A 27,981-nucleotide genomic window follows, 5' to 3' on the forward strand; every position below is an offset into this window, starting at 1 on the left:
TACCATAATGACAATCATTATAAAACAGCGCTGTAGTAGGCCCGAGTGTTCAACAAAAACAAGGCAGAGGTTTTATTCCTAAAAAGTATATTAAATATTATTTTAGGCCACTGTAACATTGTGCAGTTTGAACATCAACACTGCCCTTAAATATAGGAAAATGGAAAAAAAAATGTGCAAAATTAAGGATTCCATTAAAATGTGGTCCACATAAAAGTTAAATTGACCTCAATAAAAACAAACTTTTTTAAACGATTAAACGCAAATGTGTTGTACTTTAAAGTTCAATACAACTGAGCTGTACTTAACAAATGCAAGACTGGATTTGAAAAAAAAAGTTGAAACCACAGTAGGAATGTTATGCACAATTGCAATTGCTGAATCAGCTTTAGATGACAACAATGATTTGTAGTGCACTGTGCAGATAAACAGAACATTTAAAGTTACTCAGTGGAATCAAATTTTATTAAAAATAAAACTTGGTCTGCTTCAGATGTATTGCAGGGTACTACTGAAAAAGATTTATTTTTCCTTGTTGTGTGTCCTCATGTGTGCAGTCAAACTGGACCTACGAGCATAGCTTCCACCACAAACCGAGCAACTAAAAGGTTTTTCTCCTGTGTGTGTTCTCATGTGTGATACCATATATGGCTTTTGAGAAAATGTTTTACCACAAGCTGAGCAACTAAAGGGTTTTTCTTTGGAGTGTGTTTTCAAGTGTGCAACCATATTTTGCTTGTGATTGAATGTTTTGCTGCAAACTAAGCAACCGAAAGGTTTTTCTCCCGTGTGTGTTCTCATGTGTGCGTCCATGTATGGCTTAAGAGAGAATGTTTTACTACACAATGAACAACTGAAAGGTTTTTCTCTGTGTGTTCTCATGTGTGATTCCACATGTTCCTTTCGAGAGAATGTTTTACCACAAAATGTACAACGAAAGGGTTTTTCTCCTGTGTGTGTTCTCATGTGTTTGACCATATGATGCTTATAAGTAAATGTTTTACCGCAAAACGAGCAACCAAAAGGTTTTTCTCCTGTGTGTGTTCTCATGTGTGTTACCATGTTTGGCTTAACAGTGAACCTTTTACCACAATATGAGCACCTAAAGGGTTTTTCTCCTGTATGCGTTCTCATGTGAATGATCATACTAGCACAAGTTTTACCACAAACTGAGCAGATAAGACGTTTTCTCTGCATTTTTGTTGTTTCCTTGTTGCCAGTTGTCTCCTTTTCAGAGCAGTTCAACTGTTTGTCATCACCCTGACAGTCTACGTTGCTTCTCAAAGGTTCTTCCATGTCGTCACTGTCCGACAGTGGAGCTAAGAGGTTGTCTAGTCGTGGTCCTCCACATTGATCTCCACTTGGGCCGTGATGATAAAGCTGTGACCACTCGAGTGGTTCGTCTTTGTATTCTTTACTCTCCACAGAAACCCCAGTCATTGGAAACTTGCTGACGTCAGCCTCCTCCTCTTCCTCTTTAACACAGGGAGGCTGTGAATCTCCATCTTCTTTTTTAACGTGGGTGGGCTGCGGACTCCCTTGCTCCAAACTGGAGCTCACTCCCTGCAGCTGACAGGGAAGTTCTTCCTGACGATCAATCCGCTGCTGGACGCCTGCATGGAAAAAGCAAGTCAGTTGTGTTACAACAACTACTGCCATGCGGTCAAAAATATTCGTCTAAAAAAAAAAAAAACATTGCCACTGTTTGATGGAGTAGTAAACTTTCAGACATATTGGTGGACAGCCCAAATATAGTCTGACACAGTTTGTTTGTTTTTTAGCCGCTAGTTCCATTAGCTACAAGAGAAAGGCGAACATAGTTTGACCAGGGTGGGGCCTTTTTAACTAGAATAAAAGTATGTTGTAAAAGACGTCAAACCATTCATTCCTTGAATCATTTGCACAATTGCCATTAATATCAGCATCACCACACTAGTGGTACACTCCCATTGCTCAATGACACGCCATACTCCATACATATGTTTTTTTAAATGTCCTGAATGTGTATTTTGTCATATTGGCTGTTTGTTGTCATACTAGAGTGGCTCCAACTACCGGAGACAAATTTCTCGTGTGTCCTGTAAGATACTTGGCCAATAAAGCTGATTCTGATTTGTGAAACACAGATTGGAAGAAAGTGAATATAGCGAGACAGGGAAGTTTAACCCTTTAGCTTAGCATCCCCTCAACTTTGCTATATTTGGTAACATTTGTTCACGGTAGATCAACATTTTCAATTAAAAAAACAAAGTTAGGCTTCCAGACATTTTTCGACTTTATATTCTACCTGTCACGTGACACCAGGGGCATAGTTTTGCTCGCTGTTTGGATCGACCAGAAAATAAAGCTCAAAGAAGTAAATATTTGAAAGAATGCGTATGGGAGGAAACTCAGGAAAGCATATCTGTTTTTTTTTTGTTTTGTTTAAAGTTGTGGATGGAGACTTTTACAACTTTTACTTACACGACTGCACAAACTTGCAAAGTATTTTACTCCTAATTGTATTGCTGTTACTGTAGTAAGAATATTACTCCCTTGACTGAGAATCCCCTTAAACTGTTCATCAAGTCAATTCATCAAAATGTTAAAAGTCAATGACGAGTGGGGACAGACCTTGGCTGTACATCACGATGTGATTTTTGCCAACATCTTCCATTTGTTTTTGTTGTCTCTCGTTCTCCTCGTATGACGCCATTGTTGTTTTTAAGAGTCAGAATAGCTCCTGTACCAACTATTTCAGATAGAGGGATGTGTTTTGTACTCGAGTTCACCTCATCGCCTTCACTTCCTTGTTTGTGTCGCCTGGAAGCCGCGCCAACTGTCGCCAACTGTCTCCAACTGTCGCCTTTTTCTTCTTCGAATGCAGTTTTACGGCAGGTGAGCGCCCAAGGTATGACAAGGCTGCCATCTCGCGGGGTTGTTGAAAAACTTCAAGATGGGAGCCGGGAAAAAAATAAGTACGTTGTGTATATATGGAGAATCTGACTGTCTGACTTTCCACATTTATTTTGAAAAAACAACAAAGGTGCTTGTTTGCGATAAAGGCTTTCGTTGCCAAACATGTGGTAAAACATTCTTCCAAAAGCAACATCTGGAGTCACACGAGAAAATCCCTTCAGTTGGTTGTTTTGTCGTAAAAGATTTACACAAAAGCCAAACATGGTAAAACACATGAGAACGCACACAGGGGAAAAACCCTTTTCTTGCTCATTTTGTGGTCAAAAATTCACTCAGATGCTAAACATGGTCATACACATGAGAATACACACAGGAGAAAAACCTTACACTATGCTCATAGGTCCACTTTGACTGCACACGTGGACACACAACAGAGGGAGAAAAGGTTTTTAGGCCATGGACTTCCACTCGTTAGGACTTTGGCGGCTCAAGTTAATCTCAAGCAAAATTTATACGTATTACCTCGAAAGTGATGGGCTGCTGTGTGTTTGTAAAATTGTCATTGTCCAAATACAACCTATGTTCTCAAAATGTGAACATCAAGTGTATAAAGGGTTCAAAATCAGTATAAAACATACATGTACCGTCATTTTTCATGTACGCCTTATTGTTCTCTATAAAGTCCGTTTGGATTCTGACCCTCTTTGCAACTATTTTCTTTCCTCTTTTCTCATCGTGAGCTGTGGTCAATACTCAAATGAATCCAAAATCAAATCAATGTAAACTCTTTACTCAGAGATCCCACGTCATATCTGCATTACAGAATCTGGTTATCGTAGACAGATTACATTTTTACTATCAATATTTCCATATTATCACAGAAACAGTGTTCTTCCTTCTCTCGGGACTAAAGTCTTCTCTTGGAACTGGTACCTTCTCTCTCTTGACTGGACACTTCTCTGTGGACTAGAACATTCTTTCAGGACTAACGTTCTCTTGAGACTAGAACTTCTCATTGCATTGGTGTTTACCTATATCCTAAAAACAGAAACTGCCTAATTCTGTCAGCCTTAGCAGCTATTGTTCCAGAACAAATGGTGGTGGAATTAAATGCACTCCTACAATTTGCCACTGCTGCTAAACCACGTCAAAGAAAAATAAGTGGGATGTGGAGACTGAAATGTGTTTGTGTCAGTTTTGGCTGAGCATGGAGCAATTTGGAAGAGAGGGAATAATCTGGATTTCATTGTAAAGAAATTAGGGGATATGAACTAGGTAGAGGAGTGTGCTTAAGAATGATGATTTCATTTTTTGTTGTTGAGAAAACAAAGGTAATATTTCTCACTCCCAAAAAAAAGGATTTTATATTATAAATTGGATAAAATAAATCAAATTTAAATGGCCCGGATAAATGCAGAGGGTTGTATCAGGAAGGGCATCAGGCCTAAAACTTTGCCAAACAAATATGAGCGTTCATCTAAAGAATTCCGTGCCGGATCGGTCGTGGCCCGTGTTAACAACGTCCGCCACCGGCGCCGTTAACCTGCAGGTCGCCGGTGTAAATTCAGCTTCTGTGGGTTGAAGATGGAGGCGGTGGAAAGCGGGTTCTTCGGCAGAAAGACAAGAGGAAAGCACATAGCCTAGAACCGAATGTGGGGACTTTGAATGTTAGGACTATGACAGGAAAATCTTGGGAGTTGGTTGACATGATGATTAGGAGAAAGGTTGATGCATTGTGTGTCCAGGAGACCAGGTGGAAAGGCAGTAAGGGTACAAGTTTAGGGGCAGGGTTTAAATTATTTTACCATGGTGTAGATGGGAAGAGAAATTGAGTCGGGGTTATTTTAAAGGAAGAATTAGCTCAGAATGTCTTGGAGTTGAAAAGAGTATCAGATCTAGTGATGAGGCTGAAACTTGAAATTGAGGGTGTTATGTACAGACCCTTTCCCAAAAATTTGAATAACATGGAAAAGTTTATTTATTTCCATAATTCCATTCAAAAAGTGTGGGTGATGGGATGAAAGGGTTTGGGTTAGGGTTAGAAAATATTTTAACGCGACTGAGAATACGTCATACTGGTCTCAAGCATACATTACACAAAGTAGGCAAGCACACAATGGGAAACTGCACACATTGCAACCAGCCACAAACAGTTGAGCATGTGAGATTATATGGTAGCCAACAGGACTAAATGCGCTGCAAACGGCCATAAGATGCATAGCAGGAATGACGCAAGACAAAAAGCACACAAGCACGTAAAACAACTGGAAAAGAAAAACGCTAAAAGATAAAAGGCTGCAATCACAGAAAACAACTGCAAAAGAAAAATGCTGCAAACAACAACGCACACACAAATCCCAAAATAACTGCGAGAGAAATGCTGCAAGTTTAGGTCACGCAACTTTAGTCCGCCAGGACACTAGGGAGCGTGACCTCCTGGACGGACCAGAGGCACCACAGGTATGAATAGATAGCTACCACAGGCGCATTTTGAGGTCCGCAAGGACGGTGAAGCGAAAGTAGGGAGGTCAAAGTCGTCAGCGCATTCCACATGCGTGGACGGCGAGAAAACCAAAAGACCAAAGATGAAGGCACATTGTGCTGCATATAGTTGAAGGCCGTACAATTACAACAAGGGAACTTGGAGTCCATTTCACATATAGTTACTTTATTTTGTTTTTGTTTTTCATCAAAAGTTCTTTGGCGTTGACAAAACATTAATCATCATGAAAATTGGCTGAGAAATGAGCAAGTTACGGCTAATTTCCGTCTCCATACATTGCCTTCTATTGGAACGACGACCTCCCCAACATGGCCGCCACGGAGTCACATCGGTTAGTCGGGCTTCCACAGGGCGCTGGCGTATCTAGTATCTGTGAACGCCCTCCTTGGTCTCACAGGACGGATCCGTCCCGGAGGTGGCGCCTCCTAGTGATTTAGCAGACGTCCGTTGTGCAACGTGAATGTGCAGCATTTCTCTGTTTTGTGTCATTTCTGGATTTGCAGCATCAGGCCGTTTGCAGTGCATTTGCAACCAGGGAAAGATTCTTATTCAGTCACTCGTGAAGGCAAAATTCCACAACTTTACATTAACAGGGATTTTGGGGAGTAAATCAGTAAATACATCAAAAGTCGGGATAAAATAATCTACTTTTTAAAATTTTTATTTTATTTTACTGTTCAAGCGCCTGTTCCATACTGAGGTCCAGGTGGTGGCGGTAATACACCAATAAGTTGGTTTGCCAATCGCCAATAAACCCAGAAGAAGAAGAAGCAGCAGCAGCAGCAGCAGAAGAAGAAGAAGAAGATAGCACTGCATAGCAGACCGCGCTTAAACGGGACGGCAACTTGTGTTCTCGTGTGCTCGTTGAACTGTCTAAAACATCAAGATGTTGAAAGAATTGGTAAGGGAGCGACTCATTGCTGCCGCTGACGAAATCTTCGGACTGTTTGAAGGAACGATCGCGTCGTACGAGGAGCAACTTTGTCGAGCGAGAGAGGAGACCGAGCGACACCGACGACAACTGGAAGCCGTTTGCAAGACCCAAATTGTCGTACGACTCGAAGGTGTGCTCACTGAACTTCCTTCCTCTCAACATTTACATTTTATTTATCTATTATGGACGTTAAAAACTACACTAATGTTGTATTTTACTAAAATGAAATTGAGTGACATGCTGATCGCATGTATGTGTAATTACAGTATAATTGCTACGATTTCAGTTTTACTAGCAAGCAAAACAAACTGATGGCAGCCATCTTGATTTTCCACAATCAGCCACTCGGAACGCTCCTTCAAGTCACGTGACGGCTCGATGTGTTTCCAACGATAACATAAGAACTTCCCTGCGTGGCGTCATAATGTTATTTACATAAATATACTTTTTCTAACTTTAAAATAGTCCCACCGTGGTAAACTGCGGCCTTTCTCACTTTTCATTTCTTTGCGGCTACTGGGACTCGCAGCTGACAAACAAACAAGCCACATTACTTGACTTGAGTAAGACTTAATTAGCCATTTTGGGGATTTTCCTTGGCTAAAATGTGCAAAATGACTGATTTGGTTTTCATGATACTTGAGTCCAGGACTCGGGTTGACTTTCTTGGTTTTTACCATAGTGCCTTGGGATTTGCTTGAAACTTGAAGGTTAAGACTTGGTTGGTCACCAATATATGTGAAAGATATTTTTGTTTGATCACACCACTTTGACCAGTCTGACTTTGTAACCACATATCATACTGTAAAATATTTGATCCATGTGAACTAAGCTGTGTCTGTGTCCTGCAGACATCGAGCAGCTGATTGGTCGTCAGGAAGACCTTGCCCCAGAACCGCAGTGGGGGAGCTCCAGTTTGGAGGAAGACTATCTGAAGCCCACCCACGTTAAAGAGGAAGAGGAGGAGGCTGGTGTCTGCAAGTTGCCACTGAATGGTGTCTCCATGGAGAGTGAAGCCTATGAAAACCAACCACCTGAATGGTCACAGTTTTCTCATCACAGTCCAAGTGGTGACCACTGTGGAGGACCACCACCAGACGACCTCTTAGCTCTACTGTCACACAGTGACGACGAAGAACCTTTGAGGAGCGACACAGACTGTGAAGGTGATGAAGTTTTTTCGAAGCAGACATATGATAAGACACAGAAGGGAACAAAACTTTCAGTGCTCAGTTTGTAGTGCAACATTCTCTAGGGATGAAAGTGTGGACACACATGAGAGAATACACAAGAGTTTCTTGTGTGTTTCACTCAGTTTGAGGTAAAACATTCTCAAAGCTGCCAAGGAAAAATTTTGTTGCTTTGCTGAGCTGCAAGGGCAATATACTAGCCACAGAAATGCAAAAAAAAATTAAGGTGTAATTATGTAATATGATGTAGTAATTATTAGGATTGCAGCGTACAACATATTCGGTAAGGGACAAGAAATATAACTACCTCGCAATCTAGCCACGCAGCTGATCGATATGTAAACAAATACAGTGCGACTCAGCTTCTGTCTACAGACATGATTGCTAGCCATATATAAGTAAAAGTATTTGGCCTCTTCAGATAGAACCAAAGCCATCATTGTTTATGTAGCATAAAGCACACTTTTGAAACTTCTACTTTTGTACTTGTCGGCATTTTTAATTTCCTAAAAAGACGACAAACGATTGATGTTGCTCTTTCCTAAAAAGTTAAGGTTCAGGCTGTTGAGGCGTCATTTTGACTGTAGTTGTAGATAAATGTAAGTCTTCTTACCCAATGTAAACTGAACGGAGGGAGGCACCAAACGGTGAGATTTGGCCTACCTTTACACCACTAGAGATTCTAACATTTATGTGTTCACCCAACTATGAAAACAACTTTGACACACCTGTTATGCCATTATTTACAGTATACATTATTTTAAGTTTAAGTCAAACATTGCCTGTCTGTCTTTGTGTTGACTTGGTTAGCTGCTAACACACACAAAAAAATGGTTGTTATGGCTGGCTACCAGGATGTCTGAAAGATTATTTAATTTGGAAAACACCACTTTGCCTTTAGTATGACTTTACACATTGTGTGGCTTGTGTCCTGCAGACGTCCAGCAGCTGATTGGTCGCCAGGAAGAACTTTCCCCTCAGCCGCTGTGGGGGATCTCCAGTTTGGAGCTGGAGCATCTACAGCACCCCCACTTTGAAGAGGAAGGGGAGGAGGCTGATGTCAGCAAGTTGCCACTTGCTGGTGTCTCTGTGAAGAGCGAAGAAGAGAAAGACGAACCACCTGAGTGGTCACAGCTTTGTCATCACAGTCCAAGTGGAGATCACTGTGGAGGACAACCACAAGACAGCCTCTTGGCTCCAATGTCAGACAGTGACGACACAGAAGAACCTTTGGAGAGCGACGCAGACTGTGAAGGCGACGACAACCCGTCAAAACGTTCTCAAAAAGACGCAACTCCTAACAAGAAAAGTTCTCGAAAACGCCAGAAGTGTCACGCACTTAAAGAACATTTCAGCTGCTCAGTTTGTGGTAAAGCTTTTACTTGTAAGTCACATTGGATGAGACACAAGAAGACACACACAGGGGAAAAATCCTTTTGTTGCTCAGTTTGCGGGAAAACATTCTCTCGAAAGGAACATGTGGAATTACATATGAGAACACATACAGGAGAAAAACCCTTTCGTTGCTCAGTTTGCGGTACAAGATTCTCTGTCAAACAAAGTATGAAAAAACATATGAGAACCCACACAGGAGAAAAACCCTTTAGTTGCTCATTTTGCGGAACGAAATTTTCAAGAAATGAAAGTCTGGAAAAACACATGAGAGTGCACACAGGAGAAAAACCATTTAGTTGTTCAGTTTGTGGTGGACGCTTTGCTCAAAGGTCCAATATGACCAGACACATGCAGATACATAAAAAAGAGTAAAAACAAATTACAGTAGTCCCCCACAATACCGCGGCATCCAAAGTAGACCACGTTGTTTTTAACCCATTTAATACCAAAAAACGTAGTTTTAACGTCTTTTAGAACTTGATCACCTAATCCCAAAGACGTAGTTTTACGTCTTTGACGTTTTTGTGCGCCACAGGCTTCAGAAGGGGTCTGACGTCACTTCTCACCATAGGACTAGGCCTGAGAGCATTTTTAATCCCCATAAAAACGGGCACTAGATGGCAGCAGTGCATCATACAATTTAGAATTTTGGTATTACCTACCAATGTACTACTGCAAATTACTAAAGAATGGCAAAAGATGGAAACAAACTTTTTTTCTGTTTGAGTGATGGAACTTAAATCTTTTTTTCGGTGGGTGCCATGTTTATATAGCCATAGAACACAATATACTGTGTTCCTTGAAAGATCAGTGGAAATCCTCTAAACTGAGGGGGGTTCTCTTTTCTCTCGTTTTTTTCTGAAGCGTTGTAAATGCTGTGTTTTGCTGTGCAGTAACAAATGCAAATCATGTTGCAAAGCTGATTCATTATCAAGGTCATCTTTATTCAATTTCCTTATCTTCACTGGTAATGATTTACTTGCGTTGTGCTTCGGGCTTCACATAGAATACAGGTGTCAACCTTTTTCCTCGACTTCTGCTTGTGTTGTCCTCCTACATGAGTGTAGTTATTTTACTTTTGTGTCGTGTGATGTAATATTGCGCCCTAGTTGACAAATAGTTATTTAGAATTCAGTGGCAGCAAAGCATTGTTTCAGTTTGTAACAGTATGTGACGCTGTGTACGTCGGCTAAAGATCAGGCAGCAAATTTCTTCAGTTAATGCTTGCACGTTGGATACCATCTGTCTGAAAGTTAAATTAAGGCCTTTTCACACTGCAGTTTCTCATGAACAGTGCTTCGAGGTGTATTTCAGGCTGAGCGGGGAGCGTTGAAAAGGAGTTTGAAAGCCTCCCGCACAGACGTCTCGGTATATTATTTTTCGAGCGGTCCAAAGTTTGGAATGGTGGGACACCACAATTATTATGCCTTCATCCATTTCCCCCTTGCCATTTACAGTACAACTCCACCAAAATAGCAGACGGAAATCACTCCACCCGCTTCTCTCCCATTGGAGGAGCTTTTTGATGTCACTGCGTCAAAGCTCCCGAATACAATTTTTTTTCTATCCGATGATTCGACGCTGAGCATCAGGCGCCCTCTGCTTTGGCGCGATACTCTGCGTTACGTCAAAACGCGCTGACGCCACCTCAGCATACACACAATGAACGGGGAAGTCGAGGGCGTCAGACGCCTTGCCAAGTGAAAGCCGTTAGGGTAAATTTTTCATGTTGCTTTGTGTATTACGTAACTTTGTATTGTTCATGTTTTCATGTGGTAGCTTAGCACGTTAGCTAGTTAACTAGCAAGCCCTCGCTTGACTGTAATCAGAAGTGATGATGTTTCCCTTGGATACTTTACTTGTTCACGTGCTAGATCAGGGTTACTCAAATGCATATCTTGAAGGGCCGCATATACATTTCGCAATGAGTCAAAGGTCATTTTATTGAGCTTGGTCAGGCCACGTGAGAATACTGTCATATTCAAAACAAAATGTCCTTTTCATTCAAAACAGCAACATTTTGAGAATTAAAATGAGTAGTTCAATTTAAAACAAAACAAGACTACTGTCATGAATTCAAAGCAAACATATCAGGAGGGGCGTAAGAACGTTTCATTTTATGTATAAATGCAAAGAACCAAATGAAAGAAGAAAAGAGATACTGTATTTGGGTTTCACATTTCAAGTGTGTGCATGCGTGTGGTTTTCTAAGAGAGAGACCAAATACAGATTTATAAGTAAGCCCCAACAGGATGAATGAGTGCATTACAAATTATGAAGAACGCTAAGTTAGTAACATCAAATATGTTAATATAAAACTTTATTAATTACGCTCTTATTCAGAAAGAAAACACACCCTACATCCAGTAGGATCAAATATCTGACTCAGTGATTGATAGATGGTAATTAACATCACGTAAAACACTCTTAATAACGCAATGTGATGCAACAAGTAATGGCTAATGCTAGCAAGACACTCGTGTATCTTTAGTCACTTTGTCATTGTCGCACACAGCCGAACTAAAGGAATAATCCTGGTAGACAGTGAGTTGTAATGCAGCCAGCCATTCACAGTGATGTCACGCACCATGCTCAAGACAAATGAATTGGTCCGCTTCAATGACAAATAAACACCAAACTAATAATTGATTAAGGCACCTTAATTATAGAGATTGACATATTTTCCCTAACAATGAATGACTTTGAGGCCACCTTTACAGGCTCTCTGTCTATCGTTTGCATGGAGACAAGTCCTGGTCCTCAACGTGCTGACCCAACCAAAAGACTTGGTTAAGGTAAAACAAATTCTGCCTAGCCAGCCCCCTATACTTTTCATTATTGTCTTTTCAACAAAGTGTTTAATACAACATGATTTGAACCAATACGTGTTTGTAGCTTTAGTTTCACAGTATGCAAATTTTAAAAAATACCCGGGAACGAGGACTCCAAGAAGGAACCATATTGTTATAGCGACCTGCCTAGGTGAGCTGCAAGGGCAGTATACTAACCATACAAATGAAAAACAAATGCAGGGGAAATCATCTAATATGATGTCGCAATTATTAGGGTTCCCACATAGAACATATTAAGTAAGAGATAAAAAGTGTTAAAACTTCTAGAGTGTCAGCCAGATGCCTAGTCCATATACAAATACAGTGCAGCTCAGCTTCTGGCTAGCAGACACCATGGTTAGACGCATGCAGTGACGGTTTCTGATATGGGCAGTCGCTCAGGGCAGCATTCTCTGGGGGTCTACAGTTTAATGTTTAAACCAGTCCCAGGCTGATATTGGCAAGTTACCACTTGGTGTCTCTGTAAAAGAGTGAAGAAGTACTACCAAAGTAGTCGCCATTTCATCATCAAAGAGCAAACATGTATCACATTTGTACGAAATCAAAACAAACAAGTTAATTATGGTTATGTTTAGGACTAGGCTTGGGGCTTAAGGCGGTTTAGGATGGGTTAGGGTTGGTGGGAAACAAAGAACCACTTTCCTGAAGGTGCTGTGGCGCTTCATCTCATTAAATGAACTCCTATGCTGTTTCAACTAACATTGTACAGCACCATGAAGTACTTGAATGTTGCCCCCTGGGCTTCCTTGAAGGGGTATCCCTTCATCTATGGTCTCTGCAGAAGGTTTCTTTTTTCCCCAAATGGCGGGTTTTGAGTTTTGTCTTGCCCAATTGGGGTCTTCATGTCGCTGATTTGTGTCAGCTGTGGGCCTGTGAAGCACTTTGGCACTTTTGTGATTAGGGCTACACAAATAAACTTGACTTATGTTTGTATGATTGTTTACAGCTACCAATGTATGTAACACTGTTACTGTCATGATAAATACTGAAATATACGTGGGAGGAAACATTCTTAATCATTAGCTTAAAAGTGACATATGGTACGTTTATGTACGTCACTTTTAAGTGTTTGGTGCCTAGTTCCCAAATATGTTGGTGTTTATGTGAATGAGATGCATAACGTTTGTAGAAAGACGCTTTTTAAAATTCAGTCCATTTACTTGCATTAGTTTACAGGACAAATATGACACATTCAATATGGCGGACGCGCATACACATGGCAGCGCCCGGCCAATTCGCTCAAGGCAGTATATTTGACGTCTATGCGTGTAAAATCATCGAACAAAAAAGAGGAAAAGCGGAAGTTAGCGTAGCAACCCATACGTCAGTTGGACAAATTGTTTTCTTGTGGGGTCGCTTAACTGTCTAGAACATCAAAATGTTGAAAGACTTGGTAAGGGAGCGACTCATTGCGGCGGCCGACGAAATCTACGTGCTTTTTGAACGAACGATAGCGTCGTACGAGGAGCAACTTTATCGGGCGAGAGAGGAGAACGAACGACAAAGACAACAACTGGAAGCTGTTTGCAAGACTCAAATGTTGCTCCGCGTCGAAGGTCTGTTTACTACACGTCTACTTCGAATGTACACCATGTTCATCAGCTAAGAAGAGCGTGCCACACACTACGTCTGCGTTCCCATCAGGTGACATTAAAATGTACATAGCAAAACGCACCAAAGGCAACCATCTTGATTTTCCCAATCATCCAATCGGAACGTTAGCTGGACGTCACGTGGTAGGGTCCCTATTTAATGCTAGTCAATTTTATTTTTCCAGCGACAATTCACAACAGAATTGATCTCAGGGGATTGGACATATGAAGGAGGTGTAGAAGCCCGCTCCGCACGCAACAAGAGACAAGCTGAAGACTGTGCGGTGGCCGGCTGCGATATAGTGAGAAAAATATTCAGCCCTGTGGTCAAACGTTGCCCTCCTCTCTTGAGTCTCTCACTTTTGCTGTGCAACAGGGGAATTATAATGTACTTCCTCTGTTATCTGTATATAAAACAATTGAAATCATTGAATCCCTTACTGGAAATGCTCGGACAAAACGACGTCGCCTTTCTCTCGTTGAGTTCATTTTCCATGTCTTTGTTGCTAAAGCTAACAAACAAAACAAAAAACGTGTCTGTGATTATATTGTACACCAATATGTCTGACAATTTACCATTCCATAACACAATGACAAAGTTGTTTTTGTTCAACAAATATTTTTGACGGTATGGTAGAAATACAATATAAACAGTGTTTGTGTTGCTTGTGTCCCTGCAGACGTCCAGCAGCTAATTGCTCGTCAACAAGCACTTTCCCCTCAGCCATACGGCGGGACCTCCAATTCGGACCAGCAGCAGCCCCTCCACTTTAAGGAGGAAGAGGAAGAGGCTGATGTTAGCAAGTTGCCACCAACTGTCATCTCTGTGAAGAGTGAAGGCGAACCACCTGAATCGACACAGCTTCATCGCAGTCCAAGTGAAGATTACTGTGGAGGACCACCCGCGAACAACCTCTTGGCGCCACTGTCAGACAATGATGCTGAAATGCTCCCCGACAGCGAGACAGACTGTGAAGGTGACGACAAACAGTTGAAACGCTCTGAAGAGAAGACAACCCCTGGCAAAAAGAAAACTTTACAATTGCGTAAACGTTTTAGCTGTGCATTTTGTGGTAAGAGTTTTGCTAAAAATCAACATATGATTAGACATATGAGAACACACACAGGTGAAAAACCTTTTCGTTGCGCTGTTTGCGGGAAAACATTTGCTCGAAAAGAACATGTGGAATCACACATGATAACGCACACGGGAGAAAAACCTGTTGGCTGCTCATTGTGTGGTAAAAGATTCTCTCATAAGTCGTATATGAGAACACACATGAGAACACACACGGGAGAAAAACCCTTTAGTTGCTCAGTTTGTGGCGAAAGCTATTCTCATAGGTCCAGTTTGACTGCACACATGCGGGGACACAACATTGAGAGAATCATGGTTTTACAGTAATCCTCTGTTACATTCCACCATGTATTGTTTTTATCCAATTGTATTATTCTGAAGAACTGTAAACATGGGCGTGCAGTTCCCTCCAAATTAGGGGTTGAACTGACTAGTCGATAAGGCGACTTTACTTCTCCGTGTCAACTTTTAAAACCAGAAGCCAATTTATCAGTAATCATGTGTTTACGGAGGATTTTCAATCCCCATGGCTGGTGAAAGATAGTCTGTCGGATTATAACTACGAGCAGCCAAATGTTCGGCCACCTTCATATGTCTGCGTGGGTCCGCAAGTTAAAAAAAAAAAAAAAAAAATGATGGTTGTAGATGAGAATAACGGTTATCTTCGCAAGCTTTGTTTATTACGATATATGCCAATATTCATACCAGCCGGACTACGAGACAGGCTGCAAGCAATGAGGGCAGCAACGTGAAGTGAAGCCACCCCCCCCAACATGACACTGAGAGTGGCCCCCTGTTGCAACAGCTCTGTTTCACGGTTGAATTTGAAACTTTTTTTTTTTTTTTTTTAACTGTTAATAGATGCTTCGGAAAAGATTCTCAGAATTTTAGGTATACGCTCGGTGGGATGTTCATCAATACATATTTTTCCTGTTGACTGTTGTTCTAGCTGTCGCCTTCGTCCCGGTCTCAACCTAGGGGGTATTCCAGCAAGCAGGTTCAACATGCTCTTACTCTAAACCTGAGTTTTAAGTTGACTTCCCCTAAACACAAATCCTGGGATCATTTGGGTCCAGAACAGCTGATCAGAATCAGAATCATCTTTATTTTGCCAAGTATGTCTTAAAAACACACAAGGAATTTGTCTCCGGTAGTTGGAGCCGCTCTAGTACGACAACAGACAGTCAATTGACAGAGAACACTTTGGAGACATAAAGACATTGAGAAAAACAGTCACTGAGCAATAAAGGGTTGCTAGTTATCTGGTAATGCCGGTACATTTTTTTTTGACAATTGTGCAAAAGGATGCAGAGTCCTCTAGCACTTAGAGCAGTTCGAATGAGCAATATTGCAATAGTCCGGTGCCATGACCATTGTGCAAAGGGCGCCGAGACGTCAAGGAGTGTATGCGGTTTAAAGTGACGAGTAGTGCGATAATCTGGGACAATGTTGGTTGTGCAAATGTTGCAGATACTCCTCAGTCAGTGTGCAAATGGAGCAGATGCTACTCTGGCATGAGTGGCCAGTATTGGTCAACAACAGATATGCAAATAGTGCAGCGTGGCGAGACAACTACAGTGAGTGCACGAGTAATGTATAATTGGCCCCACAGAAACGTGACAACAAGTCAAAAAATTGCCAGCATGTTGTAATGGAATTGTAGGTTAGGTGTTTAAGAAGTTGATCGCAAGAGGGAAGAAGCTGTTGGAATGTCTGCTAGTTCTAGTTTGCATTGATCGGTAGCGCCTACCTGAGGGAAGGAGCCGGAAGAGCTGGGGCCTCATGTACAAAAGGTGCGTACGCACAAAAATGTGGCGTCCGTTCTTTTTCACGGCAGATCTATCAAGAGGGACATGACCGTGGAAATGTGCAGTGGTTCACGCCAACTGCATGGCCGGCGTACGCATGTTTCTGCAGCTTTTCGTGCTTTGGCCACAGGTGATGCTGGGAAACTGTTCTCATAAATCTGCACACCAGACACTTGAATAATTAGCACTGATGAACAATTCATGCCCGGCAACATTTGATTTCAACAATGCAATTGAGGCAAGGACTGAGAATTCATTTGTTAACCAGTGTATTTAATGAACCACTGATATTTATATATCAAGGCGATCAGTCGCTTCGTGACTCCAGCACATGCACTGAAAAAAAGAGTCCTTTGAATTTACTTCATTTAAACATGTACATCGGTTGCACATGATTAAAATGTGTTTAAATTGCCATAATTTACCCCTCTTCTCCTAAAAAAAAAACATGATTTATTGTCAGTGTGCGTGTCCTCTCCAGTGTATTAAAATAATAAATTGAGTAATCAAAAAGGAGTCAAAGTTTTTGATATCCTCTTTGATATGCTGATGTGCTTCTATTTGAATTCAAAAGATTTGTTACAAATACCACACATACAACATTTACGCGTGAACCTTTATCTCACAGGGCTGAGTGCAGGTTACTGTATGAACATGTTTGTTGTGAGTTCTAAAAATAAATGGCATTTACCTTGGGGGTGATCATAGTCAGCCACGTGCTCCCACCACCCCTGAGAAAGCAGCGTCACCCATGATCGCAGCGATTCTCTCCTCGAACGGGGTGAGGCCCTCCGCGCCGGTTCGTCCGCCTTTTTTTGGCCACACTTTTGCGGTGGGCAGCTGTCCTCCGCTTCACATCCACCTTAATGTCACTTCTTTTTTAGTTCAGCGTGTGCACACTATTCGGACTCCACAGCATTGACAGCCGCACACACGCTGTCCCATTCACTCCTCTTTCGCGTGTGAGCGCTGTAGGACAGCGTGCGAAAGAGGATTTTCTTGCCTGCCTCCACTTCATTGAGCAACTTCACATTCAGAAAAAATATTTTTCTTCATTACCTTGCTAATTTTCCTTTTTTTCTGATCATGCAGCGATCGGCATCTCAGGTCCAGGGTTAATTTAAGTATGATTTGCATATTTAAATGTGGGCGTGGACAGGGAGGAGTCGGCTACTCCAACGTGCGCTCATTTCCATGTTGATTGGAATGTACGAAGGAAATGCGCTTGGATTCATGACTACGCAGAGTTCCATACATCTGAATATTTTTGTGCGTACGACGTTTTCTAGATTTGAGCGTACGCCATGTTTTAGGAGGAAATCCACAAAGTCTTTGTTCATGAGGCCCCAGGTGACCAGGATGTGGAGGGTCCAAGAGGATTTTGCACGCTCTTGTCTTAGTTCTGGCAGCGTGCAAGTCCTCAAGGGTGGGTACGGGGGTACCGACAATCTTTTGATTGTCCATTGCAGTCGGAGTTTGTCCTTTTATGTAGCAACACCAAACCAGACTGTCATGGAAGAACACAGGACTGATTCGATGACCGCTGTGTCGAACTGTCTCAGCAGCTCCTGTGACAGGCTGTGCTTGCCCAGAAGCCGCAGGAACTACATCCTCTGCTGGGCCTTTTTGAGGTCAGAGTTGATGTTGATCGCCCACTTCAGGTCCTGAGAGACTGTAATTCCCAGGAACTTGAAGGTCTCGACGGTTGACACAAGGCAGCTGGACAGCGTGAGGGGCAGCTGTGGCGAAGGATGCCTCCTGAAGTCCACGATCATCTCTACAGTCTTGAGCGTGTTCAGCTCCAGGTTATGTCGGCCGCACCACAGCTCCAGCCGCTCAACTTCCTGTCGATACGCAGACTCGTCACCGTCTTTGATGAGGCCGATGACTGTGGTGTCATCTGCAAACTTCAGGAGTTTGACAGTCGGGTGCGTTGAGGTGCATGATTAGCCATAAGTAAAAAAAAAAAAATAAGAATAGCAATATGAAAAATTAAACAGCATTTCCCAGACTCTTCAGATGTAACCAAAGCAATAACAAATGGCGTTGTTGGTGTAAAAAATAACTCTCACTGTTGAAACTTACTCTTGCACGTTCCTAAAAAGAAAACAAATGAACCGAACTGTGACCTTAAAACCAAGATACGTACCTAACTATGATTTAGGCATAATGTTGCACCCCGATTGAGTCAACATTTATTCGGGTTCGTCTTCAAACCTGTCCCAGGCCGATGTCGGCAAGTTTCCACTGACTGGTAGTGTGCCTGTGGAGAGTGAAGACATACCGCCCAAGTGGTCAGAGCTTCATTATCGCAAACCAAGTGGAGACACTGTAGACGACCACCACCAGACAACCACCTCTGTCAGACAGTGACAACATGGAAGAACCTTTGAGGAGCAACGCAGATTGTGAAGGTGACGACGCAAACAGTTGAAATGTTCTGAAACTGAGACTACTCTCGGCAATAAGGAACTTTCACAAACACTGAAAGAATGTTACCTGCTCAGTTTGTTAAAAGTTTGAGTCAATGTTGATTAGAAACATGAAAACACACAGGAGAAAAAAAACATTTAGCAATTTGTGGTAAGGTTATGATAGCATACAGACTTTGATAACATGCATGATTATGCATACAGGAGAAAAAACCCTCAGTTACCCCGTTCGAGGAGAGAATCGCTGCGATCAGGGGTGACGCTGCTCTCTTAGGGGTGATGGGAGCACATGTGGCTGACTATGATCACCCCCAAGGTAAATGCCATTTATTTTTAGAACTCACAACAAACGTGTTCATACAGTAACCTGCACTCAGCCCTGTGAGATAAAGGTTCACGCGTAAATGTGTGTATGGTATTTGTAATAAATCTTTTGAATTCAAATCGAAGCACATCAGCATAACAAAGCGGATATCAAAGACTCCGACTCATGTTTAATTACTCAATTTATGATTATAATACACATGAGAGGGACACGCATTGTCTGCGTGCTACATGTTTGGGGGATTCCTCCCCCTGTCCCTGTCGTCTCTGGTGTCACAGAGGTGGAGGATTGGTCCACAGTTGCTGGCGTATCCGGCGTCCTCGCACGTGCTGTGCTGGAGTCGCAACAAGAGATTGTGAGCGCAATAGGCGGCATAAATGATCGCCTTGATCAGCTCATAGGTGTCCTCTCAAAAATAAGCGCTTCATTAAATACACTGGTTAAGTGAATTCTGCTTTAGCCTGGGCCTGTTCAACTGCTTTGTATGGGAACTGGATATGTCTGGGTAATTCCGTCCCACACGGCTGGCATGGCTCGGCTCAGGGTCGACCGGCACAGTCCTGATCGGTCTGCCAGGTCCCTCTGGAATGCCCCGGTCGCTAGGAACCTCCAATGCAGCTGATGAGCCAGTTGTCATCATTTGATCATAAATCCTCTCTGTCTCTGAACTGACGTTTTCTCCGTACCGCAACGTTTGCAATTATAACAGTTTCCCAGCATCACCAAAAGCTGTAGAAACGTGCGTACGCCAGCCATGAAGTTGGCGTGAAGCACCGCACATTTCCGCGGTCATTTCACTTTTGATACATCTGAACTTTGCTGTGAAAAAGAACGTACGCCACGTTTTTGTGCGTATGCACCTTTTGTACATGAGGCCCCTGGTGTCTAACTTTGACAAAGGCCGAGCTACCTGTTGACTGGATCGTCTCTCATGCACCACAAAGTTTGAGCTTATATGTATTTACTGGCTGTAAATAAACTTCTCTTTGTTGAACGAGCTAGTACGAGCAGAGTCTTCCTTGGACATCACCAGCTCACCATCTTCCATCCCAGGAAGGAGAAGGGCCTGTTACTAAATGGACAATCTCAGCGCATTGATGAGAGCACAGCAAGAGTACATACTACGGTGAAGGAATGTCTCCGTAGAAACGCTTGAAAAAGTAGAGACATTACACATTTAGGAAGTGTAATGTAAAAAGGACGGAGCAGACACAAACATCAACGCGAGCTGTTTGAAAGGTAATAATAGTAATAATGTATACCACTTGTATAGCGCTTTCGCAAAGGTACCCTGCGACTCGCACAAAGTCACAGTTGTATTATTAGCCATACTGTACTTACAGCTTTCCATTTGCACATTTTGCTCAAATGTGACTTTCGAATATGTGACTATATTATAAGCACATAAACATTGCATTCCGGCATCTTAATTCCGCACCATGAGTTTCAGTGTGCAATAGAACTATTATGCATCAACATATTTCATTTGCCGACGTTAGTGCGCGAAATGAACCACACATCAGTTCCACAAACAGATCAGTGTTCGGAGAACAAAACAAACAAAACGTAAATTCCTCCCCCCCAAAAAAACAAAAAACAAAAAATCACAATGAATATTACCGCAAGTCAATATTACTTGCTGTTGCCTTACACAGGGGTGTCCAAACCTTTCCTTCTAAGGACAACATACAGAAAAATCTTCAAATGCAACCAAGTCATTATTGTAAGTAAACATATGTGAAGCAATTATATGGTATTTATAAATATATATTCATTAAAAAAAAATAAACATTTTTTTTTTTTTTTTTTTCAGATTTTTTGGGTAGCCAGTGGTCCTGTATCCCACAATTTGTAGCAGTGGCGGTTTCTGGCATGTGCGATATGTGCAACCTCAAAGGGTGGTAGTTTTGCCACACCTTCCTTACAGAGTCTCATTACCAATGTGTGGATTCACCTTGGCAAGTGCCACTCTCATATCATTTTTTTCCAAGAAAGTCTGTTGTTTTTCTTCATTTTCATGGCTACCATCCTCGAAGAGGATCGCTCGCAAAGATAACGTTGAAACAATCGTAATGAGTATGTCAAAGTCTTTCTTAGCAATGACAGGTTACGCTACGCTTTGGTGACAGCAAAAGGTTGACCTCCGCTGAACCCCTGAGACTGACTCACCATCTCCTTTGGGCTTGGTCGAGAACCACTGTATATGAATGAATTATCTACAGTTGAGGTCACCAACATGACATTGATGATGATCCTTTCCTTATTTATAATAACATATAATTCAAGGTAATCTGAGCAAATGTGTAATTTCAGAACTGTGTATCAAACGGGTAACCCTTGCATTAAACAGTAAATCACAAGATGTGGCTCCGTTTCCAAAAATCCGACATTTCAGTATTTCTCTTGGGCTATCTTGACTTTGTTGCAAGCAAGGCATCTTACCGCCACCTCGTGGCGGTAAGATGCCTTGCTTGCAACAAATGCGTTGTGACGTCGTCGTGGACAAAAAGGGCGGAAAGAAGAATAAGGAAGTGCTCCGAAACGCTTGGAAGAGGAGCAAGCACGAGTTTCAGTTTGTGTACGTTGTGCGATCGTTGAACTACAGCGCCAAAATGCTGAAAGATTTGGTAAGGGAGCGACTCATTACGGCGGCGGACGAAATCTTCGGACTGTTTGAAACAACGATCGCGTCGTACGAGGAGCAACTTTGTCGAGCGAGAGAAGAGACGGAGCGACACCGGCGGCAACTTGAAGCTGTTTGCAAGACTCAAATTGTCATACGCATCGAAGGTATGCTCACTAAACGTCCACTTAACATTGTCAACAGTTCGTCAGCCAACAAGGGTGTTAAAAAAACCAAACCAAAACAAACAAACTAATTTCCTCTTTTACAAAAAAGGCGACACCGTAGTATTGGGAGTTGGTTAGAATTATATTCAGTTTATTTCAGCACATTTCCGTTTTAAGAAAATGTAATTTGCTGTAAAACATTGACACGTGCAAAGCGCCTGTATGTGTAAATGTGGTATAATATGATCACTTTTGCTTCATGGTCATGTTCAGCAAGCAAAACAGACGGCAGCCATTTTGATTTTATCAATCAGCCAATCGGAACACAGCCTTGGCGTCACGTGACTGCCGGAAGTGGTAAAACCTAATCAAAATATAAATACGGTCTGTATATTAGTCAATTCAACTTTATTCTTTAAGTATTTAAAGGGCATACCAGTGTTTTACAAAGGAATATATAACACCAAAGACAAAAAAAGTGAACATTAAACAGAACGGTAGATCAATCCTTGGCTTCAGCAGACAGCAGTTCTTGAGCAATTTAGTAGTATTGTAATATATGTAATTATGAGAGTACACTTTTAAGAGCGGAGGTAGGGTTAAGACTGGGGAGGTGTGAGTTGTGGCCGACAGCAGCTCGTTGTTGTGAGGTCCTTGTGTTGCCGCAAGTTGAATAAAGCGACTGAAATGCAGTGGTGACTCCCTTCCTCCTTGACCATTACCGATGGCATTACGGTATTTTTTTTTTTTTCAAAACCAAGGGAGCACCCAAGTGTGAAATACTAAACGAAGAGCCACAACGGAAGGTACCTCTATTAAACAAACCAGGAGTTTACATACACTATATAAAAAAGACCCATACACTTGTTCTCACTGACTGATATGAAATCAGACTATGGTAAACTTTTCCTCTTTTAGGACAACTAGGATTACTGAAATTGTCTCATTTGCTAAATGCCAGAATAATAAGATATTTTTTGGGGGGAGAACTTTTCATTACTTTCTTCAAAGTCAGAAGTTTACACACAGTAAGTTTGTTCTTCTTGCCCATCAACTCCTAGTGGAGCATAGGCCATCGAAGACTCTTCTCCATACAGCACAGCTTTGGCCCCATCCCCTCCACTTTTATGGTGGAGAGGAGAGCCCAAAGCCAGTAAGATTACTGTACCTTTCAACAATTTGGAAAAACCCAGATGAGGATGTTGTGTCTTTGGAAGTTTCTAATAGGTTTATTGACAACATTTTAGTTAGAGACGTGGATGTATTTGAAGGCACACCTAAAACACACTGCTTCTTTGCGTGACATAATGGGGAAGTCAAAAGAAATCCGCCAAGTTATCAGGGAGAGAATTATGGAGTTGCACAAGTCTGGTTCATCCTTGGGTGCAATTTCCAGTTCTCTGAAGGTGCCACGTTTATCTGTTTAAGAAATTATTTACCAGTATAAACACCATGGGAAAGTCCAGACATCATAACACTCAGGAAGGAGACGGGTTCTGTGTCCCAGAAATAAACGTGCTTTGGTCCGAAATGTGCATATCAACCCAAGAAAAGATGGAAAAGACCTTGTGAAGGATTTGGCTGAAGCTGGTCAACGTGTTAGAAGGAAGCCATTACTCTAAAAGAAACATAAAAAAGCCAGAATACAGTTTGCAAATGGACACAGATTTTAGAGACATGTCCTGCGGTCTGATGAAACTCAAATTGAACTGTTTGGCCATAATGAGCATATTTACATTTGGAGGAAAACAGGGGAAGCTTGCAAGCCTGAGAACACCATCCCAACTTTGAAATATGGAAGTGGCGGTATCATGTTGTGGTGTTGTTTTGCTTCAGGAGGGACTGGTGCACTTCACAAAATAAATGGTATCACGAGGAAATAACATGATGTGGAAATACATTTCAAGACAGCAGCAAGGAAGTTAAAGCTAGGATGCAAATGGGTCTTCCAAATGGATAACCACCCATACTGCTAAACTGGTTACAAAGTAGCTTAGGGAAAACAAAGTCAGTGTTTTGGAGTGGCCATCACAAAGCCTTGATCTCAACCCTTTTGAAAATTCCTGGGCAGACCTGGAAAGGGATGTGCGAGCAAGGCGGCCTACAAACTTTGGTCAGTTAAACCAGTTCTGTCAGGGGGAATGGGCCACAATTCCTGCCAACTATTGTGAAAAGCTTGTGGAAGGATATCCAAAACATTTGACCCAAGTTATACAGTTTGAAAGCAATGGTACCAAATACTAATGAAATATATGTAATTTTCTGACTTTCAAGAAAGTAATTTAAAATAAATGTATTAAAACAAATTCCTCTAACTTTTCTGGCATTTACCAAATGGAAAATCATTTTTGTAATCCTAACTGACCTAAAACAGGAAAGGTTTCACCTGATTTCATGTCAGTGAAATGTCTTGCTAGCAATTTGAAAACTGCAAACCCTCCCTTTAATGATACTGGACTCGACTTAGATGATAACTACATGAGTTAACAAGTCTTTCATGTTTATATTTACATTTTAACATCTGAATTTTCAAGAAAGTGTGCCCATTTGTTTTGCGTTTTCTTTTTAAAAATGTATTATTATTTTTTTTTTCAAATTTGCGCAAACCTGATGCCCATTTGTTTTGGTTTTCTTTTTAAATGTTTTTTTTTTTTTTTTCCCAAATTTGCGCAAACCTGGTGACTGACCACAATGTAAAGGAGTGGCCACCTCATGAAGCAAATATAATGGAGGAAGACCTGAAGATAGTTACATTTGGATTCAAGGATTATATATTGTTTGAATTGGGAAAACAGAATGGCAACCTGCAATATTTGGAACGCAAAGTATCATCATAACTACAGTATGACATCTAGTGTCTTTCGTTACAGTAAAACCCACAAAGCTACAGTATGTCAAATTCACAATTTAGCTCTCTGGTCGGTTGTGCGTTTAATTGAGAAGACAAAGTAATAGCCAATACTAGTTGTGTATACTGTAAGTGTGTGTACGAGTGCAAATTGGCAAAAGTGCAATTATAGGTTGTGCCTGAGCAAGATTGTTTGACTTGACTCATGGCTTGCTTAACCCAAGTAATGACCTGACGTCACTAGCTTGAAATTTAGTGGGGGCTCGACTTTGATTTGCTTGATTGTTGTGACAGTAACTTGGGACTTGCTTGAAACTTTCAGGTGGGAACTTGAGATTTACTTATGTCTTCCACATATTTGACTGAACCTGTGGTGCTTAGGTTGGTCAAGAATATAGCTGAAAGTTACAGTATTTCTGTTTGGGAAAAACATCAATTTGACCAGTCTGACTCTTACCACATCTCATATTTGGTCCACGTGAGCTGAACTGTGTTCATGTTGCTTGCATCCTGTAGATCTTCAAAGGCTGATTACTCACCAAGAAGAACTTCCCACTCAGCTGCAAGAGCAGCCACAGCCCCCCAACGTTGAAGAGGAAAAGGAGGAGGCCAGTGTCAGTGTGTTGCCACTGAATGGCGTATCTGTGGAAGAGTGTAAAGAGGAACCACCCGAGCCATCACAGCTTCCTCTTGACAGTCTGAGTGGTGACCACAGTGGAGAACAACCACCAGACATCCCCTTGGGTCCACTTCCACAAAGTGACCACACGGAAGAACCTTTGAGGAGCAACACGGGTTGTGAAGGTGACAGCGAACAGCCGGAATGCTCTAAAAAGAAGATGACTCTTGGAAAAACGAGTCCTGGCAAAAAGAGTCCTTGCAAAAGGAGACCTGTCAAAAAGAGTCCCGTCAAAAAGAGTCCCGTCAAAAAGAGTCCCGTCAAAAAGAATTATGGCAAAAAGAGTTATGCCAAAAAAAGTCCTGGCAAAAAGAGTCTTGGCAAAAAGACAACTCCAAAACGCAAGAAACACCCAACACGTAAAGAAAACTACAAATGCTCAATTTGTGATAAAAGGTTTGCTCGAAACGGACATAGGACAAGACACATGAAAACGCACACAGGAGAAAAACCCTTCGGTTGCTCAGTTTGTGGTAAAAAGTTCTCGCGAAAGGAACATCTGGAATTACATACAAGAACACACACTGGGGAAAAACCCTTTGGTTGCTCAGTTTGCGGCACAACATTCTCTAGAAAAGAAAGTATGGAAATACACATGAGAAAACACACAGGAGAAAAACCCTATCGTTGCTCAATATGCAGTAAAAAGTTCAGTGTAAGGTCAAACTTGGGAACACATATGAGAATACACACAGGAGAAAAACCTTTCCGTTGTTTAGTGTGTGGTGAAAGCTATGCTCATAGCAACAGTTTGACTCTACACATGCGGACACACAAGAAGTAAAAATAAAGGTTTTACAATAGTCCTCATAGAGCTGAAATATCCAAAGCAGACCACGTATTGTTTTTATTAAATTTTAAATATCTGAAGTCCTGTGAATGCTGCTTAACTGTGCAGTTATTCAACCTTAACTCTTTTCAATGATAAACTGTCGGGATGTCACAATATTCGCAATATCACCATATTGCAGTATTAAAAGTTCCTCGATCTCATTGTGGTCTTGTCTCGGTATAAAATAATGAGCCGTTGTCCTTTAAATTTAGTTTTGGGTATAAGCAGGCATGTCGCTAAGCTGGGCTCCTACAGCTCTAATTTCACTTCCTTGTTACGTATATAAGCACCTGATTCCCAAGAAATACACTTATTGGCTAACTCGCCCACGTGACCGAAATGCGGCGTTGAATACGGAAGTCTACAAAATGTCTACGAAACGGCATCTGTGCCGGCTGTAACTAGGTGATGTAAGGGCGTGCGTTAATCGTCCTATGAAAAGAATCGTTGAGACAACTGATGTGAATTGCAGGACACATCACTCATCATCACCTCGCCTGTCTGAGCGTCGCTTTGTAATCAATCGAGCGAGACGCGCCCCTCACGTCGGCTTCCGTCCCCTCAAGTGTAACAAAGTCCAACGGGAGCCATTACCGGCACCAATGTGCCCCCCGTCGGGCCGGGAACGGCTGCGGGTGGACCTCTGCTTGGCGAAGCGGAGGTCCACCTCCCTTCCGACCTCAGATCAGACGAGACGACCCCCTGAGTTTAAGCATATCACTAAACAGAGAAAAAGAAACTAACAAGGATTTCTATGATTATTTTATTTATTGTTACTTGGCTCTTTCTGTATTTACAGTATATACCTGTGTGGGTGTTAAGAGTGTGCTTGTGTTTCTGACTTGACTTGAATTTTTGCAAAGGAATCACTGTTTGTAGGCAGTATCCAATTTCTAATGCTATAAAAAAAATGGCAATAAATACTGACAAATTGGTGAACAGACAATTTCTCAATTGACAGTTTTGTTATTGTCAACGTAGTGTGATTATTGCTGCAGTAATAATAGCTTTTTAGAGTTATACAAATGTAAACGTTGGCTGAACGGGGATAGACGTGCACAATAAAATATGATTTTCACAAAAACCTGTGGGAATACACTCATGAATTTCTCAAGCCTATCGAGGACTCGGCCAGCAAGAAAAGGAGAGCTCTTTTGGTTTACCTCTTCGCCCCACCTGTAGAGTGAAAATTTCTGCAATACCAATTCCCATGATATCGCAATAATTATCGTACCATGCGATTAATACCATGAGAAAACTGAACCGTGAAAATATAATACCATTACATCCCTAGTAAACTGACTTTTACTGACTATTTTGATACACGTGACAATACAGTATTATAAAATATGTACCGGTACAAAAAATTAAAACATACAAAATGTAAAGAGAAGCTATACTTTTATAACAGTTGGATTAAGCGTGGGTCAAAAGGTCGATTTTGTAAAAGTAAGTGACACTGTGTGGCAGCTAAAAATCAGATCGCACATTTCTTTTTTTAACGCTTTCACCCTGGATGCAGTTCCCCTAAAAGTGTAATAATTGATTAGACAGGGTTTCACTTCTTTGAGCATTTTAAGCAACTTTGCATCGTTCATGTTTTTTAATCCAGTATTTTAGGAAGTTAGCTAGTTGAAAGCCCGAGTTGAACTGTAGTGATAAATCAAGACATATTTCCCTTTGAGTCTATATGTGTCTACATGCTGCATCCATTTATTGTTGTTTCTTTTCAACAGTGTTTAATACGACATGATTATTATCAATATGTATTTTTGTAACTCAAGTTGCATAGTATGCAATTTCAATAAATATCACCAAAAATCAA

The 27,981-nt window shown here is 41.6% G+C and overlaps 3 protein-coding genes across 5 annotated transcripts; 2 read left to right on the forward strand and 1 right to left on the reverse strand.

Annotated features, from left to right (window-relative positions):
- Positions 1-108: 108 nt before the first annotated feature.
- On the reverse strand, positions 109-3,528 carry LOC133475791 (gastrula zinc finger protein XlCGF8.2DB-like). Its single transcript, XM_061769215.1, has 2 exons — positions 2,614-3,528; positions 109-1,613 (listed from the first exon to the last, which is right to left on the reverse strand). The coding sequence occupies exons 1-2, from the start codon at positions 2,693-2,695 to the stop codon at positions 523-525; spliced, it is 1,173 nt and encodes a 390-aa protein (XP_061625199.1). The 5' UTR covers positions 2,696-3,528; the 3' UTR covers positions 109-522.
- Positions 3,529-6,143: 2,615 nt separating this feature from the next.
- Positions 6,144-16,947, forward strand: LOC133475775 (zinc finger protein 79-like). Of its 3 annotated transcripts, none has more exons than XM_061769180.1 (5): positions 6,144-6,465; positions 7,187-7,501; positions 8,463-13,429; positions 13,550-13,666; positions 14,045-16,947. In XM_061769180.1, exons 1-3 carry the CDS (start codon positions 6,288-6,290, stop codon positions 9,290-9,292), a joined length of 1,323 nt encoding a protein of 440 aa, XP_061625164.1. In that variant the 5' UTR covers positions 6,144-6,287; the 3' UTR covers positions 9,293-13,429; positions 13,550-13,666; positions 14,045-16,947. The 3 variants fall into 3 exon arrangements, with proteins under 3 accessions (XP_061625164.1, XP_061625165.1, XP_061625163.1); XM_061769181.1 differs by having other exon boundaries at positions 8,463-13,416; XM_061769179.1 differs by lacking the exon at positions 13,550-13,666 and having other exon boundaries at positions 8,463-13,328.
- LOC133474815 (zinc finger and SCAN domain-containing protein 20-like) lies at positions 13,151-27,981 on the forward strand. The gene is made up of 5 exons (XM_061766861.1): positions 13,151-13,328; positions 14,045-14,341; positions 19,286-19,362; positions 21,437-21,797; positions 25,162-27,981. Exons 1-5 carry the CDS (start codon positions 13,151-13,153, stop codon positions 26,106-26,108), a joined length of 1,860 nt encoding a protein of 619 aa, XP_061622845.1. The 3' UTR covers positions 26,109-27,981.

Source organism: Phyllopteryx taeniolatus, chromosome 3 (genome assembly GCF_024500385.1).
Source record: "Phyllopteryx taeniolatus isolate TA_2022b chromosome 3, UOR_Ptae_1.2, whole genome shotgun sequence".
In the NCBI taxonomy this organism is placed as follows: domain Eukaryota; kingdom Metazoa; phylum Chordata; class Actinopteri; order Syngnathiformes; family Syngnathidae; genus Phyllopteryx; species Phyllopteryx taeniolatus.

What these genes read in the sequence shown, in the direction of transcription:
- LOC133475775 (XM_061769180.1), top strand. Translation starts at nt 6,288, where the DNA reads ATGTTGAAAGAATTGGTAAGGGAGCGACTCATTGCTGCCGCTGACGAA. An exon ending in AATTGTCGTACGACTCGAAG is followed by an intron (nt 6,466 to 7,186) that starts GTGTGCTCACTG and finishes TGTGTCCTGCAG; the next exon opens with ACATCGAGCAGCTGATTGGT. An exon ending in GAGCGACACAGACTGTGAAG is followed by an intron (nt 7,502 to 8,462) that starts GTGATGAAGTTT and finishes TGTGTCCTGCAG; the next exon opens with ACGTCCAGCAGCTGATTGGT.
- LOC133474815 (XM_061766861.1), top strand. Translation starts at nt 13,151, where the DNA reads ATGTTGAAAGACTTGGTAAGGGAGCGACTCATTGCGGCGGCCGACGAA. An exon ending in CAGCGAGACAGACTGTGAAG is followed by an intron (nt 14,342 to 19,285) that starts GTGACGACAAAC and finishes CTGGTGTCACAG; the next exon opens with AGGTGGAGGATTGGTCCACA. An exon ending in AATTGTCATACGCATCGAAG is followed by an intron (nt 21,798 to 25,161) that starts GTATGCTCACTA and finishes TGCATCCTGTAG; the next exon opens with ATCTTCAAAGGCTGATTACT.
- LOC133475791 (XM_061769215.1), bottom strand. Translation starts at nt 2,695, where the DNA reads ATGGCGTCATACGAGGAGAACGAGAGACAACAAAAACAAATGGAAGAT. An exon ending in CATCGTGATGTACAGCCAAG is followed by an intron (nt 1,614 to 2,613) that starts GTCTGTCCCCAC and finishes TTTTCCATGCAG; the next exon opens with GCGTCCAGCAGCGGATTGAT.